This window comes from Ptiloglossa arizonensis, chromosome 6 (genome assembly GCF_051014685.1).
Source record: "Ptiloglossa arizonensis isolate GNS036 chromosome 6, iyPtiAriz1_principal, whole genome shotgun sequence".
Classification (NCBI taxonomy): domain Eukaryota; kingdom Metazoa; phylum Arthropoda; class Insecta; order Hymenoptera; family Colletidae; genus Ptiloglossa; species Ptiloglossa arizonensis.
The window spans coordinates 6020950-6046509 of NC_135053.1; the positions used below are offsets into that span (position 1 = coordinate 6020950).

The 25560-nt window shown below is 33.7% G+C and overlaps 1 protein-coding gene across 10 annotated transcripts in view; it reads right to left on the reverse strand.

Moving 5' to 3' along the window:
- Positions 1 to 25560, reverse strand: part of Galphaq (G protein alpha q subunit) — an 80936-nt gene that overhangs the window by 3676 nt on the left and 51700 nt on the right. The window contains exons 1-8 of one of the 10 annotated variants that reach the window (XM_076313491.1): positions 7881 to 8155; positions 6623 to 6807; positions 6384 to 6538; positions 3933 to 4061; positions 3019 to 3148; positions 2781 to 2934; positions 2180 to 2287; positions 1182 to 1289 (exon numbers count right to left, since the gene is read on the reverse strand). In XM_076313491.1, coding sequence (XP_076169606.1) covers positions 1182 to 1289; positions 2180 to 2287; positions 2781 to 2934; positions 3019 to 3148; positions 3933 to 4061; positions 6384 to 6538; positions 6623 to 6769 — 931 coding nt within the window. In that variant the 5' untranslated portion in view covers positions 6770 to 6807; positions 7881 to 8155. Of the gene's footprint in view, positions 1 to 527; positions 819 to 1181; positions 1290 to 2179; positions 2288 to 2780; positions 2935 to 3018; positions 3149 to 3932; positions 4062 to 4678; positions 4808 to 6383; positions 6539 to 6622; positions 6808 to 7275; positions 7649 to 7880; positions 8156 to 25560 lie in introns of those variants that run through there. The other 9 variants (XM_076313492.1, XM_076313494.1, XM_076313486.1 and 6 more) reach the window with 9 other exon arrangements.

The following is a 25560-nucleotide window of genomic DNA, read 5'->3' on the forward strand; positions in this document are numbered from 1 at the left end:
GAACAGATTATAAATATGTACTATAACCCTTGTTAACTATTTTTTGCGAAAAATGAAGTTTTTGTTTAATTTAATTTGGATATTTAAGAAATGATCAAATTACACAAAACTGTGCAAATAAATAAGGTGCATATAATGCATGCATTAAAACTTTGTGCAGAGCATAATATATCACCCAATTACCTTATTAGATTAGTATCTATTAATCAAAATTAAGTACACTTATCAAATTGACCATAGTATAATAATTTACATTAATTAAATACATTATTTCAAACTTTAGTTTGTTGTATGCATCATAGTTGAAATATATTATGTTACAATATTCTATGTTACAGTATTATTTCAAGTTGCATTAAGTGAATAAAAATATTTGTAATGTTGGCAAAGCATAATAACAATTAGACTATTTAAACTACTTTTTTGAAATCTATGAAGCTAATAAAATTAAATATTTTTTATTTATATTTCATGTTTTTTAACTTTTTATGATAGATATATTTGTTAAAGTAGTTTATGCACAAATAATATTATCCAAGGAAAACAGATTGGCAGTTTTAATATGTTGCACAGAAAATGAGATAGTCTATTTTTACTTTTGATTTACCAATGCTTGATTACACAATGATATTAACTTTGTAAAAAATCTGTGTATGTTTACAGTAAAAGAAATATAATATTTGTGAAGTGTTACCTAAAGATCGTATATAAATGCAAAAATTATCAACAATCACATTAAGCGAGATTAAATTCTTTAAGTGCAGTTTGCATAATAGTATCTTTAACAGCACAGAATACAAGTTTGATGTTTTCAGTATCTGGTGAATAATTCCATAAACGCAGCATGCAATAATAAATCACACATTATTGGGAGTAAATGTCATATTCAAATAGAAAATCAATCTAATGTTAGTAATACATGTATACGTATATAAATTTTATAATATATTGTTACTTATAAGTAATAATATATATTAAAATCACAATAATTGAAGTTTAATATTTGCCAAAATATTAAACCGTGTATGTAATAGATTGATTTTCCTGTAATAAAGAAATAGTATTATAAGAATTACACACCTTATGCTGGGAATATAAGCAGCGTGCAAATTAACTTACACAACATATAGAATGGTCAACAACAGGCAAATGCACATTACAGAAAATTACTAGCAGCCTACCTGTGGCACACGTAAAGTGTGAATAAATTATCTTCTCTGTATCTGGATTCAAATCGACAAACATCCTTAAAATGTATTCTCTAGCAGCTAGGGCATCTCTGGGTTGCCCTGTGAAATATACAAGCAAGCATACAAATTGATATTACTTCTACTTTTAAAAGGAGCATACAATCGCTGTATTTTTCTTTTAATTAAATTGTCAGTAGGATATTATTTTAGGATTTTATTGAGTTCAACTCAAATACTGATTAGTGCTGATAGCATGAAATTAAAAGATTTATACTACTTAAAACAAAGTACTCATAAAAACGTAAAAAAAAGTCTAAATAAAAGAAAACTATGATTGAATTGAACTTAGTCGTTCCAATGTAATACATAAATTATTATATCTTAAAATTATACATAAGAGTTAGAAAATTAGAACAAAAGAAAGTATTACTTGAGTATTGGAAATGATAATAAATAAAATTTTTATCTCACTCGTTCACTGATTCTGAATTGTTCTTATATAAATGCAATAAGTATTGCAAGGACGAATTCCTGAATTAATTTCATTAATTCTCAAAGAAACCTTCTAAAAGTTTTATCAAGTAGATAAATCTCTTATGTAAGTTTTTTTGATATAGATGTACATACTCTATTAGATTATAACACATGTATTTTAACGGCTGTGCAGTTTTACAAAAAGCTAAGAAATGTTTACATAAAATTCTTTGGAAGTCAATTGCAAAATAAACAAGTTTCCCTAAATCGAGGACTAAGTCTAGTGATTTATATATGTAAATTGATTCTATATTGCAGAGAATCTTTATTATTTATTATAGATGGATCATATGGAATGTAAACTGAAATACGAAAAATAGCTTTTCTATGGTAGGGGAAGGGTTAAGCTTTAAGAATACAGTTACAATTTTATGATTTATAGTTACTGGATTGATTTAGAAAGTTTTCTACAAAAATCTACAATTTTTGCCAGGATGTGTTGTACTTGAACAGACCTGTCGCACACGTAAAGTGAGAGTAGCACATGCGGTCAGGATCAGGATTCGTACTGAGATAAACCTTTAAGATGAATTCCCTGGCTGGTACATCTTGCTGTTTAGGGCCTATACCATAAAACTTATTGATTTACTAATAACAAAATGAATAGTACATTCCAAAATAATGCAAACTAATTATTAACCTGATCCTCCAAATAAATACTGAATACTTATTTTAAACTGTGTTTAATCCTTCGCCTATCTCATGAGGGAATATAAGTAATTTATAATTAAAATGCTTTATATTATTCATACAATTTACAAAATCAGTATGAAATAGAATTTTCTAAAAATTTATATCAATTTTACGAAACACAAAGTTTTTGCAAGCACAATGTTTCACAACCTTTCGATTTATTAAATTAATTTATATATTATCAAAATGCTGTAATGTTGCTAAATTCATAATATATTTCGAACTATTAACGCGTACAATATATATTTTATGTATTACTGCGTGAATAGTATCAAAGATTCATAAATCTACTTATTAATAAGACTAGTAATACGAGTCTTATTAACAGTTTTGTTTTCAAAACGAATATTATTGTATACTCACCATCGTATTCAGGAAAATAGTCAACAAGATGGGAATACATAATCTTCTCTTCGAGCAGATCTTTTTTGTTAAGGAACAGAATAACAGAGGAGTGTTGAAACCAAGGATATGTAATAATTGTTTTGAACAATGCCTTACTTTCTTCCATTCGATTCTGAAAATAATAAAAGTAACTTTCAATATTTGTACTTTAAATATTCACGAAATCGTGGTTCGTTAATTTTACAATTATGTTTACCTCATTTTCTGACTCAAATAAGATTTGATCATATTCACTTAAAGCTACTAAAAAAATAATCGAGGTGACATTCTCGAAACAATGAATCCACTTTCTTCTTTCTGATCTCTGTCCGCCCACATCTACCATCCTGTAAAATATATCGATATAAGTATTATTGAATATTTTTTAGCATTTTTTGCAAATTTTTGCTACATATTAATAAAATGAATCTGTATTTAAGAAACAAATTTTTTTGCTCATTATACAATGCAATTTACAAATATTTACTATTATTTTGCATAACAGTATTTAATTAGTCAATTGACTATTAATTAAAAATAGTGATACGTAGATAACCTTATTCTGTGAATATAAATTGCATGAAAAGCATGCAAACAATAAGCTGTTTAAAGCAAAAAAAGAATACAAAAAGTTCGAATAAACAGAGAAAAAGGAAAATAAGAGTCAGTATAATGTAGCAAACAGCGTAATCCTATTTTTAAATAACCAATTATTTATACTCATTTCATAGGAGTATTCTAAGGCTTAAATTATAACTACTACCTACTGTTGTTGTAACTACTTTCTACTACTATTGTAACTACAGCCTTATGGTTACTAAGGTGTGTATGGATAATAATTATGTACAATGGAATACTATTGTAACAGATTACATGATACTTAAACAAACATGATTGGAAACATTATTAATACAAATAAACAACATTGTAACGATATATAAATAAAAAAAAAAAAAAAAAAAAAAAAAAATAAAAGTAAAAAAGAAACAAGATAATTACACGTATAAAATAAATGAAATTTTACTCGTATTGAAAACTCACAGGGATATCTTGGTACTGTTCCATTACTCCAAGTTAGTATAGAATTTACTTCTAAAAGTACAGTCAAATTCAAGTAATGTGTGCTAGTACCTAAATATGATGGAGTCCAGATCAAACGGATATTCTATAATGCCAGTAGTAGGAGCTCGAGCCCGAAGAATGTCTTGTTCAGTAGGAAGGAAGTCGGACTTTTCGATACGCTCTAGGTCACTAAGATAACTGCAAAACAAACGAAGCCACAGTCTGATAGTGCATGCCATGCATGTATTAAAGGTGATTATGAGGAGAGGAATATCGCGCAAAACAGCTCACATGCTCGTCGTCACTGCCTGAAAGAATTTTCGATAATGCGAAGTTCATTGATTTACTCTTTAAGTTTTATGACATACGAGCCGATAATATCGGAGACTACTAACATTTTTTTTATGTGTATGTATCTGGTCCTCGCAAATTACATAATTAACCAAGATACAAAAGCCTAAAATGTATTCTCTGAAAAAAAAAGAAAAAGAAAAGGAAGGAATTAAAAAGGGAAGTAGTTACTTATAATCGATGGACTTAAACCTGTAAGAAAACAAATATTTTTCCACTGCTGCAAAATATGAAATTCTGTACTTGGTAATACTTCGAATATTGTATGTCATAAAACTGGAGGAATAAATTAAACTCGTAAGACATCAGTGAGGAAGAAAAAGAAACATAATAAGTGATAATTTTCATGTACAAAAGTGAAATTGGTGAGTTACAACGGATGCAGGCACGATGCAGAAAGAGTCCGATGTAAGTAGTACACAGGCACAGGCAGCTTCCCTCTTTCTTTGCACGATGAGACGTACCTAAATCGAATCTCTTCCAAGTCAAAAGGATATTCTATTATACCAGTAGTGGGCACTCTCACACGAAGAATGTCCTGTTCTGTGGGGAGGTAGTTTGGTGCCGCAACTCGATCTATCTCCATTAGGTAACTGAAACATCATGTTCTCAATGCCTGATACGCGAGAAGAAGCAGAGCACTCCCGAAATATAATCTCGTATAAAGAACGAACATCAAACAGGACGTGAGAAATAGTAGACAAATATATGGTAAACATTAGCAACGACTTTTAGCCTTCTTGAACGTTGAATAAATTATAAATGGTTACACGAGTATCTTTCTTTCCTTTTTTCTTTTTCTAAACAGAAAGTCCCAAACAAATGCCCCCGAAACAGATCCCCTAATTAGTTTCTCTGGTTGTAACGATACGAAAAGTGTTTCGTAAATTATTTGGATGGTCTCAAATAGGCAAACATACCGAAAGTAATTATTGTCAGAGTTTCCAAGGTACGGACCAAACTTTTTTCTACATAACACGGATATGCATTCAGAAATGAATAATAATAATAATATGACCTTAAAATGATCTCGAACTCAAAAGTGTAAAATCAAATATGAAAATAGGTTATACTTATAGACAATGTATAGATCGCCGAGAGACACCGTTTCGAGCATTTATTATCACAATAATGGGAAAAGTAAGTTAACGTCGAAAAAAATTTTTTGTTTCTGTCGTACGAAATTAAACATGCCCACTTATATGTACATTGTCTTTCGTTGCTCCTGAAACCTGGGATCTCGATGAACGCAAGTTTTATATTTAATTTTAACACGTTCCCCGAGGTCCAGGATACCGCGCGTATCCATTTTGAATACTCACGTTTCATTTATTACTATCTGTATACGAACCGAGAACCAATGGACCGATTCGGTAGATGTAATGTAAATTTTGGAGAAGTCTGTCGACTTGGTCAAGTATTTTTATTAAAAAAAAAAAAACATTCGACATTTTAAAATTTATTTTACGAAGAGTTGGGCGCAAAATAAATGTGGCGTTCGAGAACATTTTAGAAAAATCCGTGTAGCGATCAGCTTGCGTTAAATTTTGAAATCCAAGGTCATTTTGAGATCATATTTTTACACGCGCCCGAATGCATATTTCTGGCAGCTACAACATATAGAAGACAAAATATGCACTTCCATGTAAAAGAAACAAACATGGGTGATCCTGAAAACATTGGAAAGAGATGATATTAAAACAACATACTTCTTGTAGCGCATTCGCTCTTCGAAACCAATACACTTTTCTATCGTTGCAATTAGAAAAGATAATTAGACAGCTTGTAATTTAAGTGGAACCCTCTGTAATATATTTTTCTACTAATGTTGCGTGAACGACGTTTTGACGATAACCGTGAGTATCCTGGAAATTCGTTTTGTGTATGTGCGTCCATGTGTGTGTACGCGCGCTCCTCTTACATCGATTGTACCAAATCTGCACCCGTGTACACATGTTCTAAGAATTGGTTTAACAGCGAACGCATTGGAAGTCGACGATGCATTCTAATCACAACAACACTATTAAGTAATATTTATTCGTTTCAAAATAACAATTAGAAAAAAAAGATATAGAAATAAAGAAATGATATGCTCTCCTCAATGGAAATATGTATCATATATGTATATATAATATATGAAGTATGCCAGTTATGAAAGAGACTACTTACTATTTAGCGGAGTCTGTGAGTTGATATTCTCGCCTGCGATCGTAACACTCCTGGATGCCAGAATCTGCCCATAAATCCTTGATTGCTTCTACATATGGACTTTCAAACGTTGTAACTGTTTCGAAATCCACGACACGCACGAGTTCTGCTTTTTCCTACGATAAAGTGCGAACGTTGCATTCGAGTACCATAATTAACGCGGCAAAAAGGGAGTCATGGTCACCGATAAAAATACTTACTATATTAGACGATTGGCCGTACTCGATCTTGAGAAGGTCCATCGCTCGAATCATGGACTGCATGGCCATGAAAATGTTTTGGTATACGAGTTTAATGAACCCCCTCTTGTCATCGTCTGAGTAACCAGACCCGTGGATGATTCTCATCTGTTTAATAAAGGTGGATTTGCCGGATTCACCAGTACCTGTAACAAGGTTTTCCAGTCATTAATGTCGATACTATAGCGAGGTAAACGAGTGTTTCTGTGTCACTTGTTCTAGCGATTTGTCTTAACTCATTGATTAACGAATGTATGAATTTCAGTTATTACTAACCGCCTTGTGACTTACGTACATGGAAGTATAATTGTGTCAAGAGTGCCAGAACTTGCAACGGGAATTAGAATGTTTTCGGATACAAGTGTTTACGTATTTCAGACGCTATTATATATTTCGAATACTTTTAAATGTTTAATTAGTATCCACGACTGTATATCAGCATTTCGCTTAAAACATTTGTTCAGTGAAAAATTGTATTAATTTAATAAATAAAATAAGGTAGATAAATTTTGCGTACATTTCTTACTGTAACACATGAAGGAATTACAAACGAATCTCTATATTCAGTAAATATATTATTTAAAACAGTTTTAGAAGCGCTGACGCATACATACCGCTGAATGTGATCGCATTCCTCGTATTAGAATTTCCAAATTCGTAATAATACTTAACGCATAACGGCTACAAGTTAATAAACGTACATTTTTTCAGAATACCCAGCCAACGCTGCTATTAATATTAAATAGAACATCATAACTGTTATTCCTATGATCAAGAAAAGTAAAGCAACAGCGCTTGGAACCTTGCGTCAAAATGCAAATAATATTCAACAAGTAACGTATAAACTCGATCGCGTATTTACATTTAGATCTTGATCTTCCAAATCAAAACAACTAAAAAACGAGACATCGAACCGATCTTTTTCTATACTCGAACCATTCCAATGACAAGCAACGTGTTGCACTATCGCTTGCTCATACAATATGTTCAACCTACAAACTTTACGAGTTCTTAACTGTTGTATAAGTCGTTCGTTAAGACGCATATTAATATTTGCATTTGCATGATTCGTGTCGTTTTACAACGAGAAACGGTGAACGAGTTTCTCGGAGAAACACGTGGATTAAAACAGCCTAAATTGTTTCAAAGCAGTTGGGTATAGATATCGGGGAAACGAATCGACGACGGAACGTGTTCGAGTTGGCCGACCTCTACCGACCTCAGTCCGACGTTCGACAATTTCCGTAGAGCTGCCGACGGGCGCCTCGTGCTTTTCCGGGTCGCCGACGGAAGGATACGAACATCTACGATGAAAAACGGAGCCGGCAATCCGAAATGGGAAGCGACATCACACCACATCAGGAATGTACTACGAGCTTTTGTCTCCTGTATCTTCTCTAATCCCTGATACATCGATTACGGTTCTTTTTTGACATATTGATACCTATATTTAGATATTTTATAGTGTAGCACGAGCTTTATTTGAAGTTTGGTTCGATAGAACAGTGAAAGGTCTATACGCGTAAAAAGTATACCGTTTTCAATCTATGTTAAACGTGCTCTTTAGAAATTAAAAAGTAAATTTATTCAAAAAATAATTAGATTATTTTTAACGAGTGAATTCTTATTATAATAATAACTGAGCGTGTTGGTATAGAGAAGAATTTCTATATATCGATTATAAAATATTTACAGCGTAGAAATACAAAAATTAATAAATTACCATAAATGTAATATTTATCATCTCGAACAAAATTAGCCTGTATATTAATTTCAATAAAATTTCATGATAATATTCGACTTATAATGGAAACGCCGCTCTTGGATAATTATAACTAAATTGTAATATAGGGTGTGTGAAAAACTATGTGCCAAATCTTGGAGATATATAATATTCATTAAAACGAATAAAAGGATTTGATCAATGCGGGTTCAAAAATCAGTTGCTTTTAAGTTATAAGACATTTTCCCTAATCAAATTTTACTTTCAAGTACACCGTATGCTTGATATGCCCATCAACCATTTCAATGTACACTTTTGTACATAGGTTTATGCAGACAATATTGTAGTCGATAAAAAATATCACATTTTCTTTTATTTTATAAAAATACCATTGAATTCGATGCTACAATTCATCAATTCTTGAAAAATACAATAATTATTATCATTTGAAAACCAAGGATTTCCAGATTCATATCTACTAAGACTTTTTGCTTTATTTCATGTGTTTGAAGTTTAACATAAACTTTTTTGTACTTTTTAAAAACAATCGATAAATTTTCAATACTTTTTAAATTTGAAATGGTGTGTCGTTATGAACGGTGATTCTATTCAAAATTTCATTGTAAAAAACGGTTTCTTGTAGTGTAATTCTCAAAAAACAACCCCCCTAACAAGAAATTTTGTACATATTGAAAAGTTTCTTGTATAAATTTAAGAAGTCTACTTTATGATTATAAACAGTTTCCATCGCGTTGGTGATCGAATTAAAAGTATGCAGTTGTCGAAGAACAATTTTTAGCGAAAGAACAGAAACGTTACAAATACTCCGTGAGAATTCTAGAATCTTGAACTGCCAAAATTAAGATTGTGTAACTAATAGCACGTGTAGTAGTTCGTGATTACATGCAACGGAACGAGGTTCGCGATATTTCATATAACCGAGGAAGGTAACGTTCCTATTCCACAAATCGATCCTTTGTTTATCTCGGCTCGAAGCCGAGCCCCGCACGTGTCACTCGACGAGTAGAGTGAACGGAATTCACCAAGAGTGAACAAGATAGAGCATCACCGAGCGACTGTGGAATTACCAGCGTCCAACGGTTTATAAACGAGAGCGATAAGGTATGCGCGTGAGATGAGTCATCCACTAATGAAAATGAAAATTTTTGTATTTTTCCGTATATCTTCGCGAGAATATACCCCTTTACATTTTGATACTGCTACTGATAGATCGGTGATGTAACGATTAATTTTTGTAACTCTTTACCCTCGTTCTGTACGAATACGCAAGAAGCGATTTATAATGCAATACAGGTATACCATAATGTCACTCTCTATTCTTTTCTTTAATGTCTTACATGTAGATCGTACGTGTAGATTTTATTCGTTCAACGTGAAACGTACGACGTTATCCTTAAAATGAAATGTCAATTTTTATCGAACGAATAACGCAACGAGCATTCTTCAACTTGACTCGGTATTCAAAATTTTGTATCCAAATAAGAATTTTGCCCATCTCTGACGTTAATTGAGGTAGTTACGTGACTTGGTTCAGACTCGTCGTTACGTCATCTAATTCGCGTACAGCGAGGAAAAGAAAATGACGGAATAATGACGATAAAAGTTTTCTTTGATCGGATAACGCGAAAGAATTACACATCCGCGTCCGAACGTCTCCGTGAGCGGTGTTACGTGCACTAATTGTACGTTTCTGGTTTTACAGCTCTTGTTCGTTCTCCCGGGAAAGAAGACAGCAACACTTGCGCGCCGCTATACGTCCCTGAACGTGGTGGGGCGGTAACACCGGCAACGATACGGGGTAAAGAGTGGCGTGGCTTAACGGTAGCAGTGACGGTAGCGACGGCAACGGCAACGGCAACGGCAACGGCGACAAAGGAGGATGTGCAGGTGGCACATACAGAAAGAGAGAAAGAGAGAGAACGTACGGCGTCAGCATCGCCCTTGCGAAATCATGAATGAAAACGGGCGAACGGCCAACATTGCTGCGTGCTATCTTACTGCCGCGTATGGATCTCTCGTCTTCCTTTCGAATGCACACGAGCTTCTGCTCCGCTCTTGTGCTCTCTTTTATACGGCTGGCAGCAGCGACGAAGCCTTTTGTGTGGCCCACCGAGAAAAGACGAATCGCTCTTACCAACACGCGTTCCTTCAACGGCGCGTTACCGCTACACGCAAGAAAGCCCGGTTTGTATTGTACGTACAGCGGTGTGAACGACAGCGCTGCCGATGTAGATCACGTTAAGAGGTTTATTTAGGCGCCGATCTCACCGGCAATGCGTTGCACTGGCTAAAACCACTCGAACCGTCGGAGCGCTTATTAACGCAAATTTCAACCTTTCGTCGAATAATGCATTATTCGTTCACAACGAAACGAATTTTCCCGAATATTGAAATTGTATCGAAACAAACTATGGCGAATAAAACTAATGTACAGGTAGTAATTTATTCGCGATGTTTTGAAAGAAAGAACGTGACATTTTATTCGATCGATGTGAAATATTTTATTCTATAATTTAAGTACAAATTTTTATTTAACGAGTAACGGTTAAAAAGTTATTTATCGTTTATGTGTTGTTCGAAATTTTTATCTAGATAAATATTTTTCCCCTCCCTGCCATAACGAAGGGCTTAACCCAATCGCATCATACGACAAATTGTACAATAACTTTACACATTTTACAATTATCGTTCAAACAATTATATTAAAACTAATAACATATAGTTTTAAGAATCAGAGATTAATAGTTTAACAGATATTTAATGTTTGGAGGGCTGACATCTTCGTTAGTATAAATACTGATGCAACTGTGCATCGTGCAGCAATTGCACCTGATGCAATCGTGTGCTTGCCAAACGGGTGTTTCTTTCGTGCGCAGGTTTGAATCTTATTCGAATAACGTTTGATTTTTTGTTGCAAATCTTTTCTCCATACATTTTTTCGTTACAAACTATGCGAACATTTTAAACGCGTTGTAAATCAGGAATGGCGGTTACTTTTGGAAATAAGAAACTCGAAAGGAGGTTTTTTGAAAGATTTAGTAACCTTAGAACGTCAAGAGAAACACTACTGTGGCGTGTGAAGTAAATGGAAAGGTATGAAAAATTCATTTTGCACTCAACGTATTAAACGGGACGGGAAAATCGATTTCTTTTTGTATTTTATTTTAAATAGTAGCTTGGCAACTTGGAAATAAAATACAAAAGATACCAGTCTTTAAGAAAACCGCTTTTGGGGTATAAACGACGTGAGCTCAGCCGTGTACCAATCCCTACGTGTATACCGTAATAACGCATCGGTCCTTGGCCGGGAGTCATTCATTGTTCAAAGGTGTAGGGCCAATTCTATCGGTTCTAACGGTGCAAGGGTCGATCATTGTGTGGTGCCCCCTTCTTGTAAATTTGATTTTAACGTTTCAGTTAGTAGAAACTCGAAATTCTTGTAGCTAGTTCGGTTTTGCAAGCGTAACAACGAACATCGTTTCGATAAAGAAATTTGCGTCTGTGAAAAGTATTCGTTACGGATGAGACGAAAGGTACAAATAGAAAAGGCTCGCGAGTATCAACTGCTCGTGTAAGCGGAAAAGAAAGCTTCTTTTCCATGGAAAAGAAAGCATTTGCGAAATCCCCATGAAGTTGAACGCGATCAATAAGTAGTGAATCCATAAAGTATAGAATAGAATCCATAAAGTAGTGTTTTAAGAAACTACCTCCATTTATGAGGAATTGAGCAGTGATCGCTTATGAGAACGCTGTGTGGGTGCATTCACCTAAAGTCAAAACGAGAGTCTGAACAATTGGCATGGTGTTCGGTTCTAAAAAATTTATTTCACGGCATTGCAACTGTAAAAATTGCTGCCAGTATTTTCAACACAGATTTTCCTAGTATACTATTAATTATGAGGAACTGAGCAGTGATCGCTTATGAGAACGCTATGTGGGTGCATTCACCTAAAGTCAAAACGAGAGTCTGAACAATTGGCATGGTGTTCGACTCTAAAAAATTTATTTGACGGTATTGCAACCGTAAAAATTGCTGCTTATATTGTTGTCAGTGTTCTCAAATTGTACTGTTAATTACGAGTGATAGGAACGTAACAATAGTGTCAACAGTTACGACAATATGCGAGACGATTCACGAAGAGGGCAGGGGCGATACGAATAGTCAAGAAACGAACATTTGAGAGTTCTAAAGAAGGTCGTATCGTTCGTAGATCCCTGCGATTGGTCTTGCAAGAGACTGAATTTAAAGCAGAGGATCATATGTTTGAAACAGGAATGGCTGATTAGTGGTAAGCGAAGGTTACGTATAAAGAATAACGTTCCGAAACTTTAAACGTGTTTTTAGAAACAGTGTGCAGGACAATCTCGTATATGGAAGTTTCTTGAGATGATTTATACGATTGTACAAAAAGTAAAGGACAGATATCGATTTCAAATTTTGTATACATACTCGTACATACTCGTACAAACTACCAATAATGCAATATTTGTTTTAATTACATTATTTTTTCTTTCGAGCGTTAAAGTTGGTTATTTTTAGGGACAAAAAAAAACCATACGTATTTAAAGTACCGTTATTTTGCTAATTTCTAATATCTTTCATTTCTTCTAATTTAAACGATTCATGCGAGCGACCGAATCGTTAATTCTGTAGTATTTTACTATTTCTAGTTCCTAGAAAAAGCGAATATGTACTGCAGATATCGGTATAATGTTATCAGATAACATTTATGCCGGTAGAAATGTATATACATACATCGATGTGATACCGGTACTACTATTAAATTGAGACGAAGAAGTCAGAAGTTAACGTAACGAATACGTATCGATGGACTGTGACCGGTTGATTAACAAAGGAGTGTTTAAAAATCTCACTAAATAGACACTAAATAGATCAGGTGGATTTGGAAATTATTCGCGCAACTTCGAATAATTTAACCGGACAATTATTATTCATTATTCATAGTGTTCGTCTGTAACGAATAAAATTTCTTTGAATAATGTCGATGAGGAAATAAATATTTATTCGTTATGTAAACGATAAAACTATCTTTTATGTACGCGCGCAGTCTTGTAACGCGAATATGTGTGGTACTTTATGCGATGTACGTGTACGCACACTTATGTAGTATGTGTGTTGTGCGTTACGTAACGAGCAATACGTTATTGATAAACATAAATAATATTTTTTCTTAATTGTTCTTTTTTCAATTCTGAATCACCGTATTCGTAAAATGACATTCTTCGTAGTGCCGATTTCTGGCAATAAAGTCGAATACCGATAAAATATAAACTTAGGCTTGGTGTAGACATGTGACTTTTCGCAGCACGATCATACGTTTCTCTTTGTTCTTCTAATCGAAAACAATTAGAACCCTTAACAGGGACCATTCACGTTACGGTCATCCATGTTACAATTTGCGTGATACGACTGCAATTGTTTAAACGATAATTGTAACGCGTACGGCGTTGCCAAAAGAAGTTTAAGTTGTACGACATTTCGTCATATGTGTAATTAAAATGGTTGTACGACAAGTCGATAGAGCTGTCGTTGCATTTCGTCTTAGGATAAGAAAATTTAAACAATTGTACATTGTGCGGTTAAATTTTGAGCGAAAAAGAGTTTCTACCATACAGAAGGTTTAGCTTGGCCCAATACCGTGCTCAAATTGTCGACATGTGATCACGGGATGTATCATGTATACAAAGTGTTCCAGAATTATGGGTACGAACTTAACTGATTAATTCGCAAAAAGAAACAAGGAAACTCTTACTAAACGTAAGTTCGATAGTTAACTGTTTCTAAAGTATTCCGTTTCACAGTTTGTACATCTATAATTCTCTGTACGATTACAGATGCATACGTATTCTGTAGATATGCGAAACATACGTTTGTATATGAAATTCGTGTTTGTCGTTTGGGTAGACATGTATGGTAAAGTGAAATAAAATGTGGAATCACGATTGTAAGAAAACGTATCATTTTACATAAAACTTTTTGTAATAATCTACTCTTTTCAATAGCAAATTATTTCCTATTATTTCCTAATTGTTTACTACAAAATTCATTGTCTACCTTCAATTCGTAAACTTGTGTTTCTCGAATATTAGAAAGCTTAAGGGGATATTGTTGTTTGGGCAGTCGTTTCTTTGGTTTTGTACGATTTTTTTTTAATGGTAGGTAGGTCATTTTGTAACAAGATTTTCCAGATATGTTTATTCAATCGAAGCAAACGGTTTTACACACATATTTTTAAAGTCGTACACTTTAAGAAAATGAAATAAAAAAAACATTGATACTTTTTAAATTAAAGACTGCAATACTCCCTTAAGTGTAACTATTTCGTCGATACACGGTAATAAAAACAAGTACATTTCCTCGTATCATTCGTCAATAAAAACACTTGATACTTTTCCGCGAATGACTCGTTATAATTACAAAATACGCAGAAATTAAGCGTGGGCTAACATTACTCAGTAAGATATCATCCTAATGAATAGACCATTAGTCATCAAAACGTGTAATGCCAGATAGTGACGAATATTTGGCATGCGATGAGATTAATTTTGACACACTTTTTCCTCCATTCCTCGAATATGAAAAGTTTTTGATAAGAGTTACGAAGATCCAATCTTGATAACTAAAATCCTTAGCTTACAGTGAGAGCGCACAAATTATTGCAAACTAATCTCAGTAAAGTAATTATTAAGCTGATAAGCATTATGTGCGTTTGGTGTTGAAACTGCAAAACGATGAAGCACCCGTGTCGGAGTGCCAATCGCAATAAAAAATTTGTATATCTTTCGACGTAACTTTACGTGAGTATTATCAATGAATCGGCGAAGTTCTTTCAATGAAAATAAGTCGAAAAACGACTTCGTTTGAACTATTATTGTTAAATTCTTTAGAAATGAAATTCTATGAAATTCGTGTTTGTCATTTGGATAGAGATGTATGGTAAAGTGAAACGAAATGTGGAATCACGATTGTAAGAAAACGTATCATTTTACATAAAGCTTTTTGTAATAATCTACCCTTGTCAATAGCAAATTATTTCTTATCGTTTCCCAATTGTTCGCTACAAAATTCATTGTTTACCTTCCATTCGTAAACTTGTGTTTCTCGAATATTAGAAAGCTTGAGAGAAATTTCAATAAAAGGGGAGGGGGGTGGGTCTCGCCGATTTCGATGATTATTGAATACGTTGCAGAAATCGACATTTTAATAACTTTTTTTTCTGTACATCTAACCCCGCTGCTCGGCCTTAGTTTCCAGAATTTTCGGAAGTAAACTATTGTTACCACTGCAATGAATGTTGCCCATAGTTACGTGTTCGTGACAACATATGCGTAAGCGTTGAATCACCGATTGTCTACAGTTTCTATAAAGGACATCGAGGCGGCCGGCACGCGTATAACGGGTATACATAAAAACTCAATTAGATTCGATTGATCGATATACCGACTGAAACCTAACTGAAACTTTACTCGAATCTAATTATTCTACCTAGTAATCGATTTAATAGATCAGTTTCGAATTATCAGTTACGAATTATAACTCGAGAACGAGAATTGTTACAGCTCGATAGAACGGTAGTCCAATATAATTAAACGTGCATCTTTTGAATATTACTTCGATTTGCTGCAACTTATGTATATACAATGCGAGACAGGCTCTTCCTATTACACCGCAACAAAAGCTAAATATAGGAGTGGACTTTGACGCTGCATCCAATATGAGAATACAATGTTCGCGTATTATATATTACTTAACATTAAACGACTTTGTGAATCGAAAACACAAAAACACTGATCCCGTTGAAATGCAAAATTATTTATTTTTGCCTTTCGATAATCACAGTTTGTATTCGTTTCGGTATACAGCTTGGAATACTAAATTTAAAATTTCCGAACCGAACCTTATAATTTCGTGTTGAAAAGTAAAATGTATTTAACATCAATTTTATGTTTTTTAATGTAAGAAATGATACAATCATAAAAGATGAATACGAAAAGTGTTCCGCGATTAAAATAGTTTGGAGAAATGCTTTTACAAAGAATTACAAATTATGAGCAATCCTGAAATGTTCTCTTGTAAATTAATACTTTACCTCGTACATACACTGTCGGCGGAAAGTATCCGACCACCTTCTTTTTTTTCGATTAATACACTTTAACACAGCTGAAAGTTATAATAATAAAATTTTCCCTGGTTCTGGTACCTGTTTGTACCATCCGGGATTCCCACAAACCTTAATTATGATTATTTTATGGAAGAAATACATTTCAGCTATACGAGTAAGTAAGCTTTATCGAGTACTTAAATCTCTGTAATTCCTAGTCAAGTAAGTAATTGAGTATTATCTGAGCAACATAGGCCACATTTTATTCAAAAAGTTAGTATAAATACCGAGAATCAGTGACAAAATTCAGTACAGCAGAGATACTTCTCAGAGTAGTATCAACTGTTCCTGCACAAAAAACGCGAAGAAATGGGAAAATCTAAAGAATTGAATATTGCGATACGAAGTGCTATATGCACTTTGCATTTCGAAGGAAAATCAGAGCGAACCGTAGCTGCTCAATTGAAAATATTGTAAACAAGGATACACGATGCCATTGTAGATAATGTGTATGTATTATAAATATGTAGGTTCCAAATTACAGGATCCCATGAATCCAAGAAACGACCTGGCAGACCAAGGATTACCACAGAAGATAAGCACATCGTGTTATTAAAGAAGAACAATCGTAAGAAAGTTGGGCCAGAAATTTGTGCAGAATTAAATAGCAGATGATGCAGTGTCATTGACTACGATGAGAACGCGTTTGAGAGATGCAGGTTCATTTAGGCGAATCGTAGCGAAAGAACCATTACGTAGACCAATTAATAAAAAGAGACGATGTCAGTGGACATCTACTCATGAATCATGGACATTAGAAGACTGGAGCAAAGTTCTCTGGGCCGACGAATCGAAGTTTGAAATATCTGGTTCAAGACAACGTGTTTACGTTTGCCGTACTGCTACAGAAACAATGTTGCCATCGTGTTTAGAACTCATGATAAAGCACGGTGGTGACTCGATTCAAGTCTGGGGATGTTTCTCGGTTAAAGGAACAGGTGACTTTGTTCTTATAGAACGGTACGTTGAAGAAGGAACGTTCTAAATAAATATTAGGACGTCTCGTAATATCGTCTGGACTACATCTAATTGGGTAAGGATTTGTGCTGCGGCAGTATAATAATCGAAAATACACGTTCAAACTTTGCGAAAGATTTGTTCAAGAAAAAGAAGAGGAAAGGATATCAAAAAATATAAAATGGCCAGTTCGATCAACGGATCTGAACCCTATCGAGTTGCTTTGGGATCACCTGGACAGAAAGATTGGACAACAGTGTCCAAGATCTGCACAAGAACTTTGGAAAATGTAACAGAGTGTTTGGAAAGATATGCCTCAAACAACATTAACGAAATTAGTCGATAGAAATCCTGGATTAATGGAAAGGTGCAAACGTTGTACAGACTCATTCTTTGACGAAAAGGCTATTCAATGTTGGTTTTGTATTATTGATACCAATAAAGACATTGTAATCGTAACTTTTATCATGTTTTGTATTATATTGTATTTGCCTATGATTAGACGTTAAAAAGTATGCAAAATTGTACTTCTATTTTCATTAATTCACGAATCATTCGCACGTATCGCATAATGGATACATCATGCTTATAATAGCATGAAAGCTATTATAATATTTACCAAGAAACATTTTTCTACATCTAAATTTGTAGCTGACCAGAAACTGATTAACTTTTGTCCGAAACATTTCTTCATCAGACTGATTGAAAGTGGCTGAAAAATCGTGGCGACAGTTATGTGCCACACACTGTGTATAACTTCTTTTGAAACGAATGAAAATTCAATTCTACTTATTTCTAAATTAAGTTTCTCTTAAATTATTTTTGTTCCTGAAAAGAATTTTCCTTACTTTTACCGGTAATTATATAACCGATGCTTTCCTAGCATATTGTATAAAACTAGCAATAATTGTTGTCCTGTGTTAGATATAACCATAATAATAGTAATATGTTGCAACTATGCCAATGAGGGTCTGCCAATCTCTCTCTATCTCGCTACCTTCTTCGTCAGTCAGTTCACACGTGTCTAACTGCCGCGACGAATAGCGAACTAGAAATGAATGTGCGCGTGAGAATAGGTGTACCCCCTCCACTTTTCTCGCATTCCTGCCACGGGACTTCAAGTCAGCGGTAAAGAATAGATATAGGCGTGTGTTACTACCAATATGTCGTCTAGATACTAAAATGTGAAAATATCGTTAAGGTGTATCAGCAGTAACGAAAGAGTTAAAGAATGTCCATACATCGAGATCGTGGAGAAATGATTTCTCCGCGCGATTTATGTATTATTCTCGCAAAGAAGAATCGTCTTGCAGTGAAAATACACGTTCGAAGCAATATTTATTGCGTGTACAGTGGAGGGGGAAAAGAAGTTGGGCACCTGATGCGTACGCGTTGCGTTTACGTTCGATGAATGTCGAAAAATCGCGACATCGTAAATTGCTACGAAAGACGGGGCTACTCGAGCATGGTTTAAAAATAAAGGACACATCATGGAAGGACGAGAGGAAGAAAGACAGCGAGAATGCATCGAGTGACTCATGCTGACGAGATATGCGAAAGGAAGTTCGCTCGACCTTCTAGGCTTCTAATAAATTCCCAAACCAGATTCTCGAAATATAAATGTTCTTCGGGGAAGGGGCAGAAGGCAGGGTGAGGGTTAGGCTGCACACACTAGAAACTGAGAACGTCAGTTTACTCGAGTGCAATTTCTATTCCCTAGAAATTCGTACTTTTATTTCATTCTTATTTTCTGGAAATTTTATCGGGTCGTTCGGAAAGTCATTTCGCTTTTCTTTTCTTTTTTTTTTGTGAAAATGAAACACGATTTTTGTAGAGTGTATAAACATTTTATTAAATTATATATTCTCCATTTTGGAAAACGAAATCACTTTCCGAACAACCCAATGTAATCTCATTTGTTGGTACTTTTTATTAGGCTTCCTGGTCTTATCGCTCTACTTCTTTATTGTCTTTAGTTTTGTCTTCGGAATAGTTGCGATAATTCATTTCCCATTAGAATATAGTATCTTGAAACAGTTGCGTATAATTTTATTTAAACGATTTCACTTGTAAAATTTCAAGCAAAGTTATAAATAAACTGAACTTTGTACAATGATGATATTAACAGCGAAATATTTGCAGATAATTCGTTTCAAATTTCGATTGAAAATTGTCTAAGCATAGTATATTCGATGTAAGTGTCCATATCACATTTTGTTACAAAATGTAGCATGATTTTGTACACGCCGGTACGAAATTTTTGCACAGATGTAGAACTTGTATCATTTATTCGTTATGACATCTACGTTTATATTTTTTTCTATTTTTACACGCTCTCGTCGTTTTCATATGCTTTACAGTAGATAATCTGCACTTTTATAAAATCGCAACGTTCACTTCACTTGAAAGTGAATTAGATAGAAAAACAGAAGTTTTTATATTTTTCGTTACAGTGGGGTATTCAATAACAAAAGGTATTCCTCGTTATATCGAAACGTAGGAGATTTAAACAGCGGTATAGTTAAATTTACAATAAGTACAATTTTAAAAAAACAAACAGATTAAATAGAACCTATAGATTAAATAATTCTTTTGTAACATCACGGAACAAATGAACTCGTTTCAATATGGATTAAAGAAAAACAAAAGGGCTGGCTATAGAGTTACTGAATCGATTATTTGCGAAAAAAGCAAAACCAATGTACGAGGAACTTGGTGAGAAGACCCCTAGCACGAGTACTGATTCTCTGAAAGAGTTTTCCGATGGTAAAAGATGGTTTGCCAGATTTGAACAAAACTCTGAATTGTACAGAGTTGTGAGGCCTGGTAAGGTGGCTAATTCAGATCACGAAGCTGCTGAGATACATCGTTAGAAATATTAAAAAAATAATCAAAGATGGAGATGTTTTCTGCCGCTGCAAGTGTCCAATTGCGATGAAAATGGTCATTTTGGTAGAAAATGCAACCTAAAACACACACCACGAAAAGAGAATCCACTATGTCCGGTTATAAGCCGATAAAGTATCGTCTTACGGTTCTCTATTGTGCGAATACTTTGGTCGACTGCAAAATCAAGCCAATTCTTATATAATATTCGAAGAACCTCGAGATATTTAAAAACGTTAGGAAAAATCGTCTTGGAATTTCACGAGATTCCAATCGCAAGACTCAGATAACGAGGAATTTGTTCTCCAAATGGATAATTGTAGCATTTGGTTTTATTCTTTCTTTAACATTACCTTAAAGAAAAGAATCTTTCGTCGAAGACTCTTTTAGTTATAACTAATGTTCCAGCTCAGGCTTCTAATTTAACGAGTAAATTATTCGATAAATTTAGTTTCACATGCATTCCTTTTTTTGTCATCCTTGTATCAACAAGTAATCGCAAATTAAAAAAAAAAATCCATACGATAAGATACTACTCGGGAAACGTTTCGACACTACTACTTCTTCCAATGATCCTATAACATTTACAAATTCTTGGACGAATTATTTCAATACGGATGTTTTTTTCTTTTTTCAATTGCCTATCCAATTCACTTTTTTCGCTCGAAAGAACGTGTCTGTTAAGTGGTTAAAACCAGCGTGGAAGTTAATGTGCGCGAGAATTGTAGGTTTAAGGAATTTTGAAGGTTTTAAGCAATTTCTCAAACAGCCTGTTATAGCAGGATTGTGTTTGGGCAATTCTGTGGGCTCGGAAATTAATGAAGGCAACGTGAAATAATTGTCGAATAACCACAGAGATGAGTTGACAACTGAAAAACTAGAAGAACCAGGAGAAACGTCACGGTATTTTCCAAAAAGATCTTAAAGAATTATTTGCCTGCTGGTACAGACTATTCAACATTATGAAAGAATATCCCCCATCGTTTCGATGATACCTTGATGGCCTATTTCTGAAAAGTTCTAAAATCCAGGTTGAAACGGACAATAAGTCCATTCTTGGATTTATTTTTCAAACGATCTTCAGCACTTGAATCTGCTGTAGAACAATTCTCTAAAAGGGGTAAAGTTAACGTATTCTCTTTCCCTTCTTCTTTGTAATTCTTTTCATAAATTTACACACGTGCAACATATAAATTTTACATACGTAATATGCAATGTATAAAATTTAAGTATAATGAATTAAGTTTGTAATATAATACGTATATTTGTATATTCTTATCTGTTTTGTTTACTTCGAATTGAAAACGTATATAGTATCTAAACACACGCGGACGCGCTAAAACGAAAAGATGCTACAACGAATAAAGTTTTAAAATAAATTAGTTCGTTACAGGATACGGTAAATGAATTCAAACACGATCTTATTCGAAAGTGTATGTATTTTGATACTACCATGAATACGCATTGAAAAATAAAACTGCTAATTACCAGTAACGAATGAAATTCTGTTACTTGAATCTGGTATAAAACTTTCATTATATAGTAGAGCAGGAAAAGTAGTGTACTTTGATTGGTTTGAGTAGGCAATTCTGGAATGGTATTTTGTATATTTGTACGTTTCAAATTATACGATGTTATTTCTTTAAACACATGAGTTTTTAGTTCAATGAATTTAAAATAATTTAATTTTCAATTCATACAAATTCATAAATCTAAGATTTATCTCTCGCAGATATTGTGCGACAGAAGAGTTTGAGGTAACTAAGCAAAATAAATCTCTATCCGATTCTATGTAAATTAATATCGTTGCGCAATTAAATACCGATGACAAATCTTAACGGAGTGAGATCGGTCAGACGTTTTAATAAAATTAAACATCTCTCGACGGTAAGAGTACGTTATTGAATATTTGAAAGAAAATCGGTTCAAAATATATAATAATACATATATAGTTAGAAAATACCGTTGAAATATACTAAATTTTTAATACATTATCAGTCTACGAGTTTTTTCTCCGGATTCCACCAACGGTTGTAATTTCCATACTAGTAATATTTCAATATTTATGAAACGTTGAATTAAAAAGTTTTGTCCGTACGGGCAGTCTGGAAGCTTTTACGAAAAATGTGCTGTCGTCGAATTGTTAAAAAACTAGAAGGCTCTAAAGCTGTTAATATTCACGTGTACAGTGTGGCTCAAAGGTCTTAGGAAAATTACTAAATGTCACGCAAACCTAAAAAAAATTATGCAATCGTTGAAAGATTTAACGGAGTATTATCTCGTTCGATGTTTTATATGATAAAGAATGGAGTGTACTTATGGACATAAATTTTGATTGAAATAGGAAAATATAGAAGTTGCAAACATCTGTTTAAAACACAATTACTATTATAGAATAGAACAATGAACGTCTACCAAGTGTGATTATTTATTTGTTGGATTAGATTTTAAATCGACAAACGCTTTGCATTTCTTAACCTTTGGCTGGTGACATAACGGCGAAGATGGATTTTAAACAACTCAGCAACACGCTTCCATTTTATGATACAATAAAAACGATTTTACTGTGGAGAGAGAATTGTGTCTCTTTATTTAAAGCCGCAACCTACCACGAATCTCATTTTAGACTAGCAAGATGCATCGAACAATTTAATTATTATAAATGAAAACATATTTCTGTAAATTGTAGTATTTCCTTTTTTTAAATATGTCTCCGAAAGCATACAATTTTAAAGAGTTCGTAAAAAGAGACTTCCAACTTCTAAGTGTTGAAGTAAATTTTTATCTTCATTTCATAATAACATTTTTATGAATAGATGTTACATGCATGTTCATAAGTGACGCGTGAAATCTACTGATACATTATACCTAAACATATCATTAGTATGACTTTATGGGGAACACTTCGAGCCTTAGGTATCGTAAAACAGGAGAAAATAATTTAATCATTTTTTTCTTTTGTTGCATAAATCAATGTTCGATCCTAGCAGATTCTGCCTTAGACATGATTAATCGTTTGTACGGTCTCCTATTTGTTCAGAATTCAGAATATTAGCAAGAATCAAATATAAGAACGAGGACGATTATTCGAAGATCATATAATTTAAATCAACGATTAATTTAATATCAAGAGATAATATAAGTTGACAATTTTTTTGCTTCGAGAATCATTACTCTTGGGTGAACGATTTACATAAGTAATATCTATTTCCTTAGTAAAATAGTTTCATTCGAATAATTATCGAAATCACGAAACCCGGTCCACGGTTCAGAAATCGACCATTTCATGAAATTCGTAAACACCGGAAAAGAAATTTAAAACCAGTTAAACATGTATTAGAAAATATGTAATTCGAGGTTTTTGATTTACAATGTTAAGGAGCTTTGGTACAGTTTGAAATTTAAAGAGAATCGATTCTTTCTTTTTTGCTTTTTGTTTTACATAGTAGTTTGAAGGCTTAGAAATAAAACACAAGTACTTGTATTTGTATCAGACTCGTAGGTTAGGGGAATTTTTTTATAATATAGTGTACGAATACTTTTTTCATCCACTGAACCTGCGTATCGCAACCTATTGGTTCTTATTTTAAATTTTATATACTACATTGTTTGTTCCAAGTTGTTGTATTCGTATATTTGTCTGTGTTAACTATTCTCTTCAATTTGTTAATTCATTTGTTTATTTGCAATGTTGATATGAAATTTGTTGGTTAGTGGAAGCTCGAAATTTTTGTAGCCATCCAGTTTCGTCAACATAACAACGAACATCGTTTCGATAGAGAGATTTGCGTTCTGTGAAAAGTATTTCGTTACGAATAAAATTCCATAAAGTGGTGTTCTAAAGAAACTATCTCTATTTACGAGGAACTGAGCAATGATCGCTTATGAGAACGCTATGTGGGTGCATTCACCTAAAGTCAAAACGAGAGTCTGAACAATTGGCACGGTGTTCGACTCTAAAAAATTTATTTGACGGCATTGCAACTGTAAAAATTGCTGCCAGTATTTTCAACACAGATTTTCCTAGTGTACTATTAATTATGAGGAACTGAGCAGTGATCGCTTATGAGAACGCTGTGTGGGTGCATTCACCTAAAGTCAAAACGAGAGTGTGAACAATTGGCACGGTGTTCGGCTCTAAAAAATTTATTTGACGGTATTGCAACCGTAAAAATTGCTGCTTATATTGTTGCCAGTATTCTCAAATTGTACTGTTAATTACGAGTGATAGGAACGTAACAATAGTGTCAACAGTTACGACAATATGCGAGACGATTCACGAAGAGGGCAGGGGCGATACGAATAGTCAAGAAACGAACGTTTGAGAGTTTCGTGGAAGGTCGTCGATCCCTTCGATTGGCCTTGAAAATGGCTGAAATTAAAGCAGGTCATATGTACGAAGCAGGAATGGTTGATTAGTGGCAAACGAAGGATGCATATATCGTGAAAAATGTTGCAGCCAATCTTGTTTAGTTGGAATCGTGCCTACCGATAGGTAATTTGAGAAAAAGAAGTTACGTAAAAGGATGCCGTTGATAAGTTAAATGAGAGCTTTTTTTTTTTCATTTCTTTAATGTTGTTTCGTGTACTTCGTAATGTGTTAAAATAAACCACAAAAGCTTATGTCGATCAAGTATGTACTTTTTGTGACGTTGATTTACATAATATTGGTCATTTTTAGATTCGTCAAATTATCCTGCTCCCTTAATTTGACACTCGCCTCTTATTCAAATATTTCGGATAATCTTACATACATTGAGGGACAAGATTCTCGAATTATGGATACGGATAAAAACAGGACTAATTTTAATACTGGTATGCAATTTGGTAGGACTTGGTTAAGACTGTTACAAACAGGTTACATATCTAATCCAAAATCAATTTTTAGATACTGCTTCAAGCTCAAGAAACCAACACGTAGAAGGCAAAGTGCCTTCTGTTCTAAACATTATTCGTTAGATGCCTATGGAAATAAATTTTATATCGCGTTAACTTCTTCCGGACGTATGTTTTATAGAAGACAAGGCGGTTTTGGTGCGGATGGTAGAAAATGATCGTCTGTTTAAAAATTATTTCATCCAATGCGCATACATTTTATTTTAATTAAATGAATTCTCAATATCTGTTCG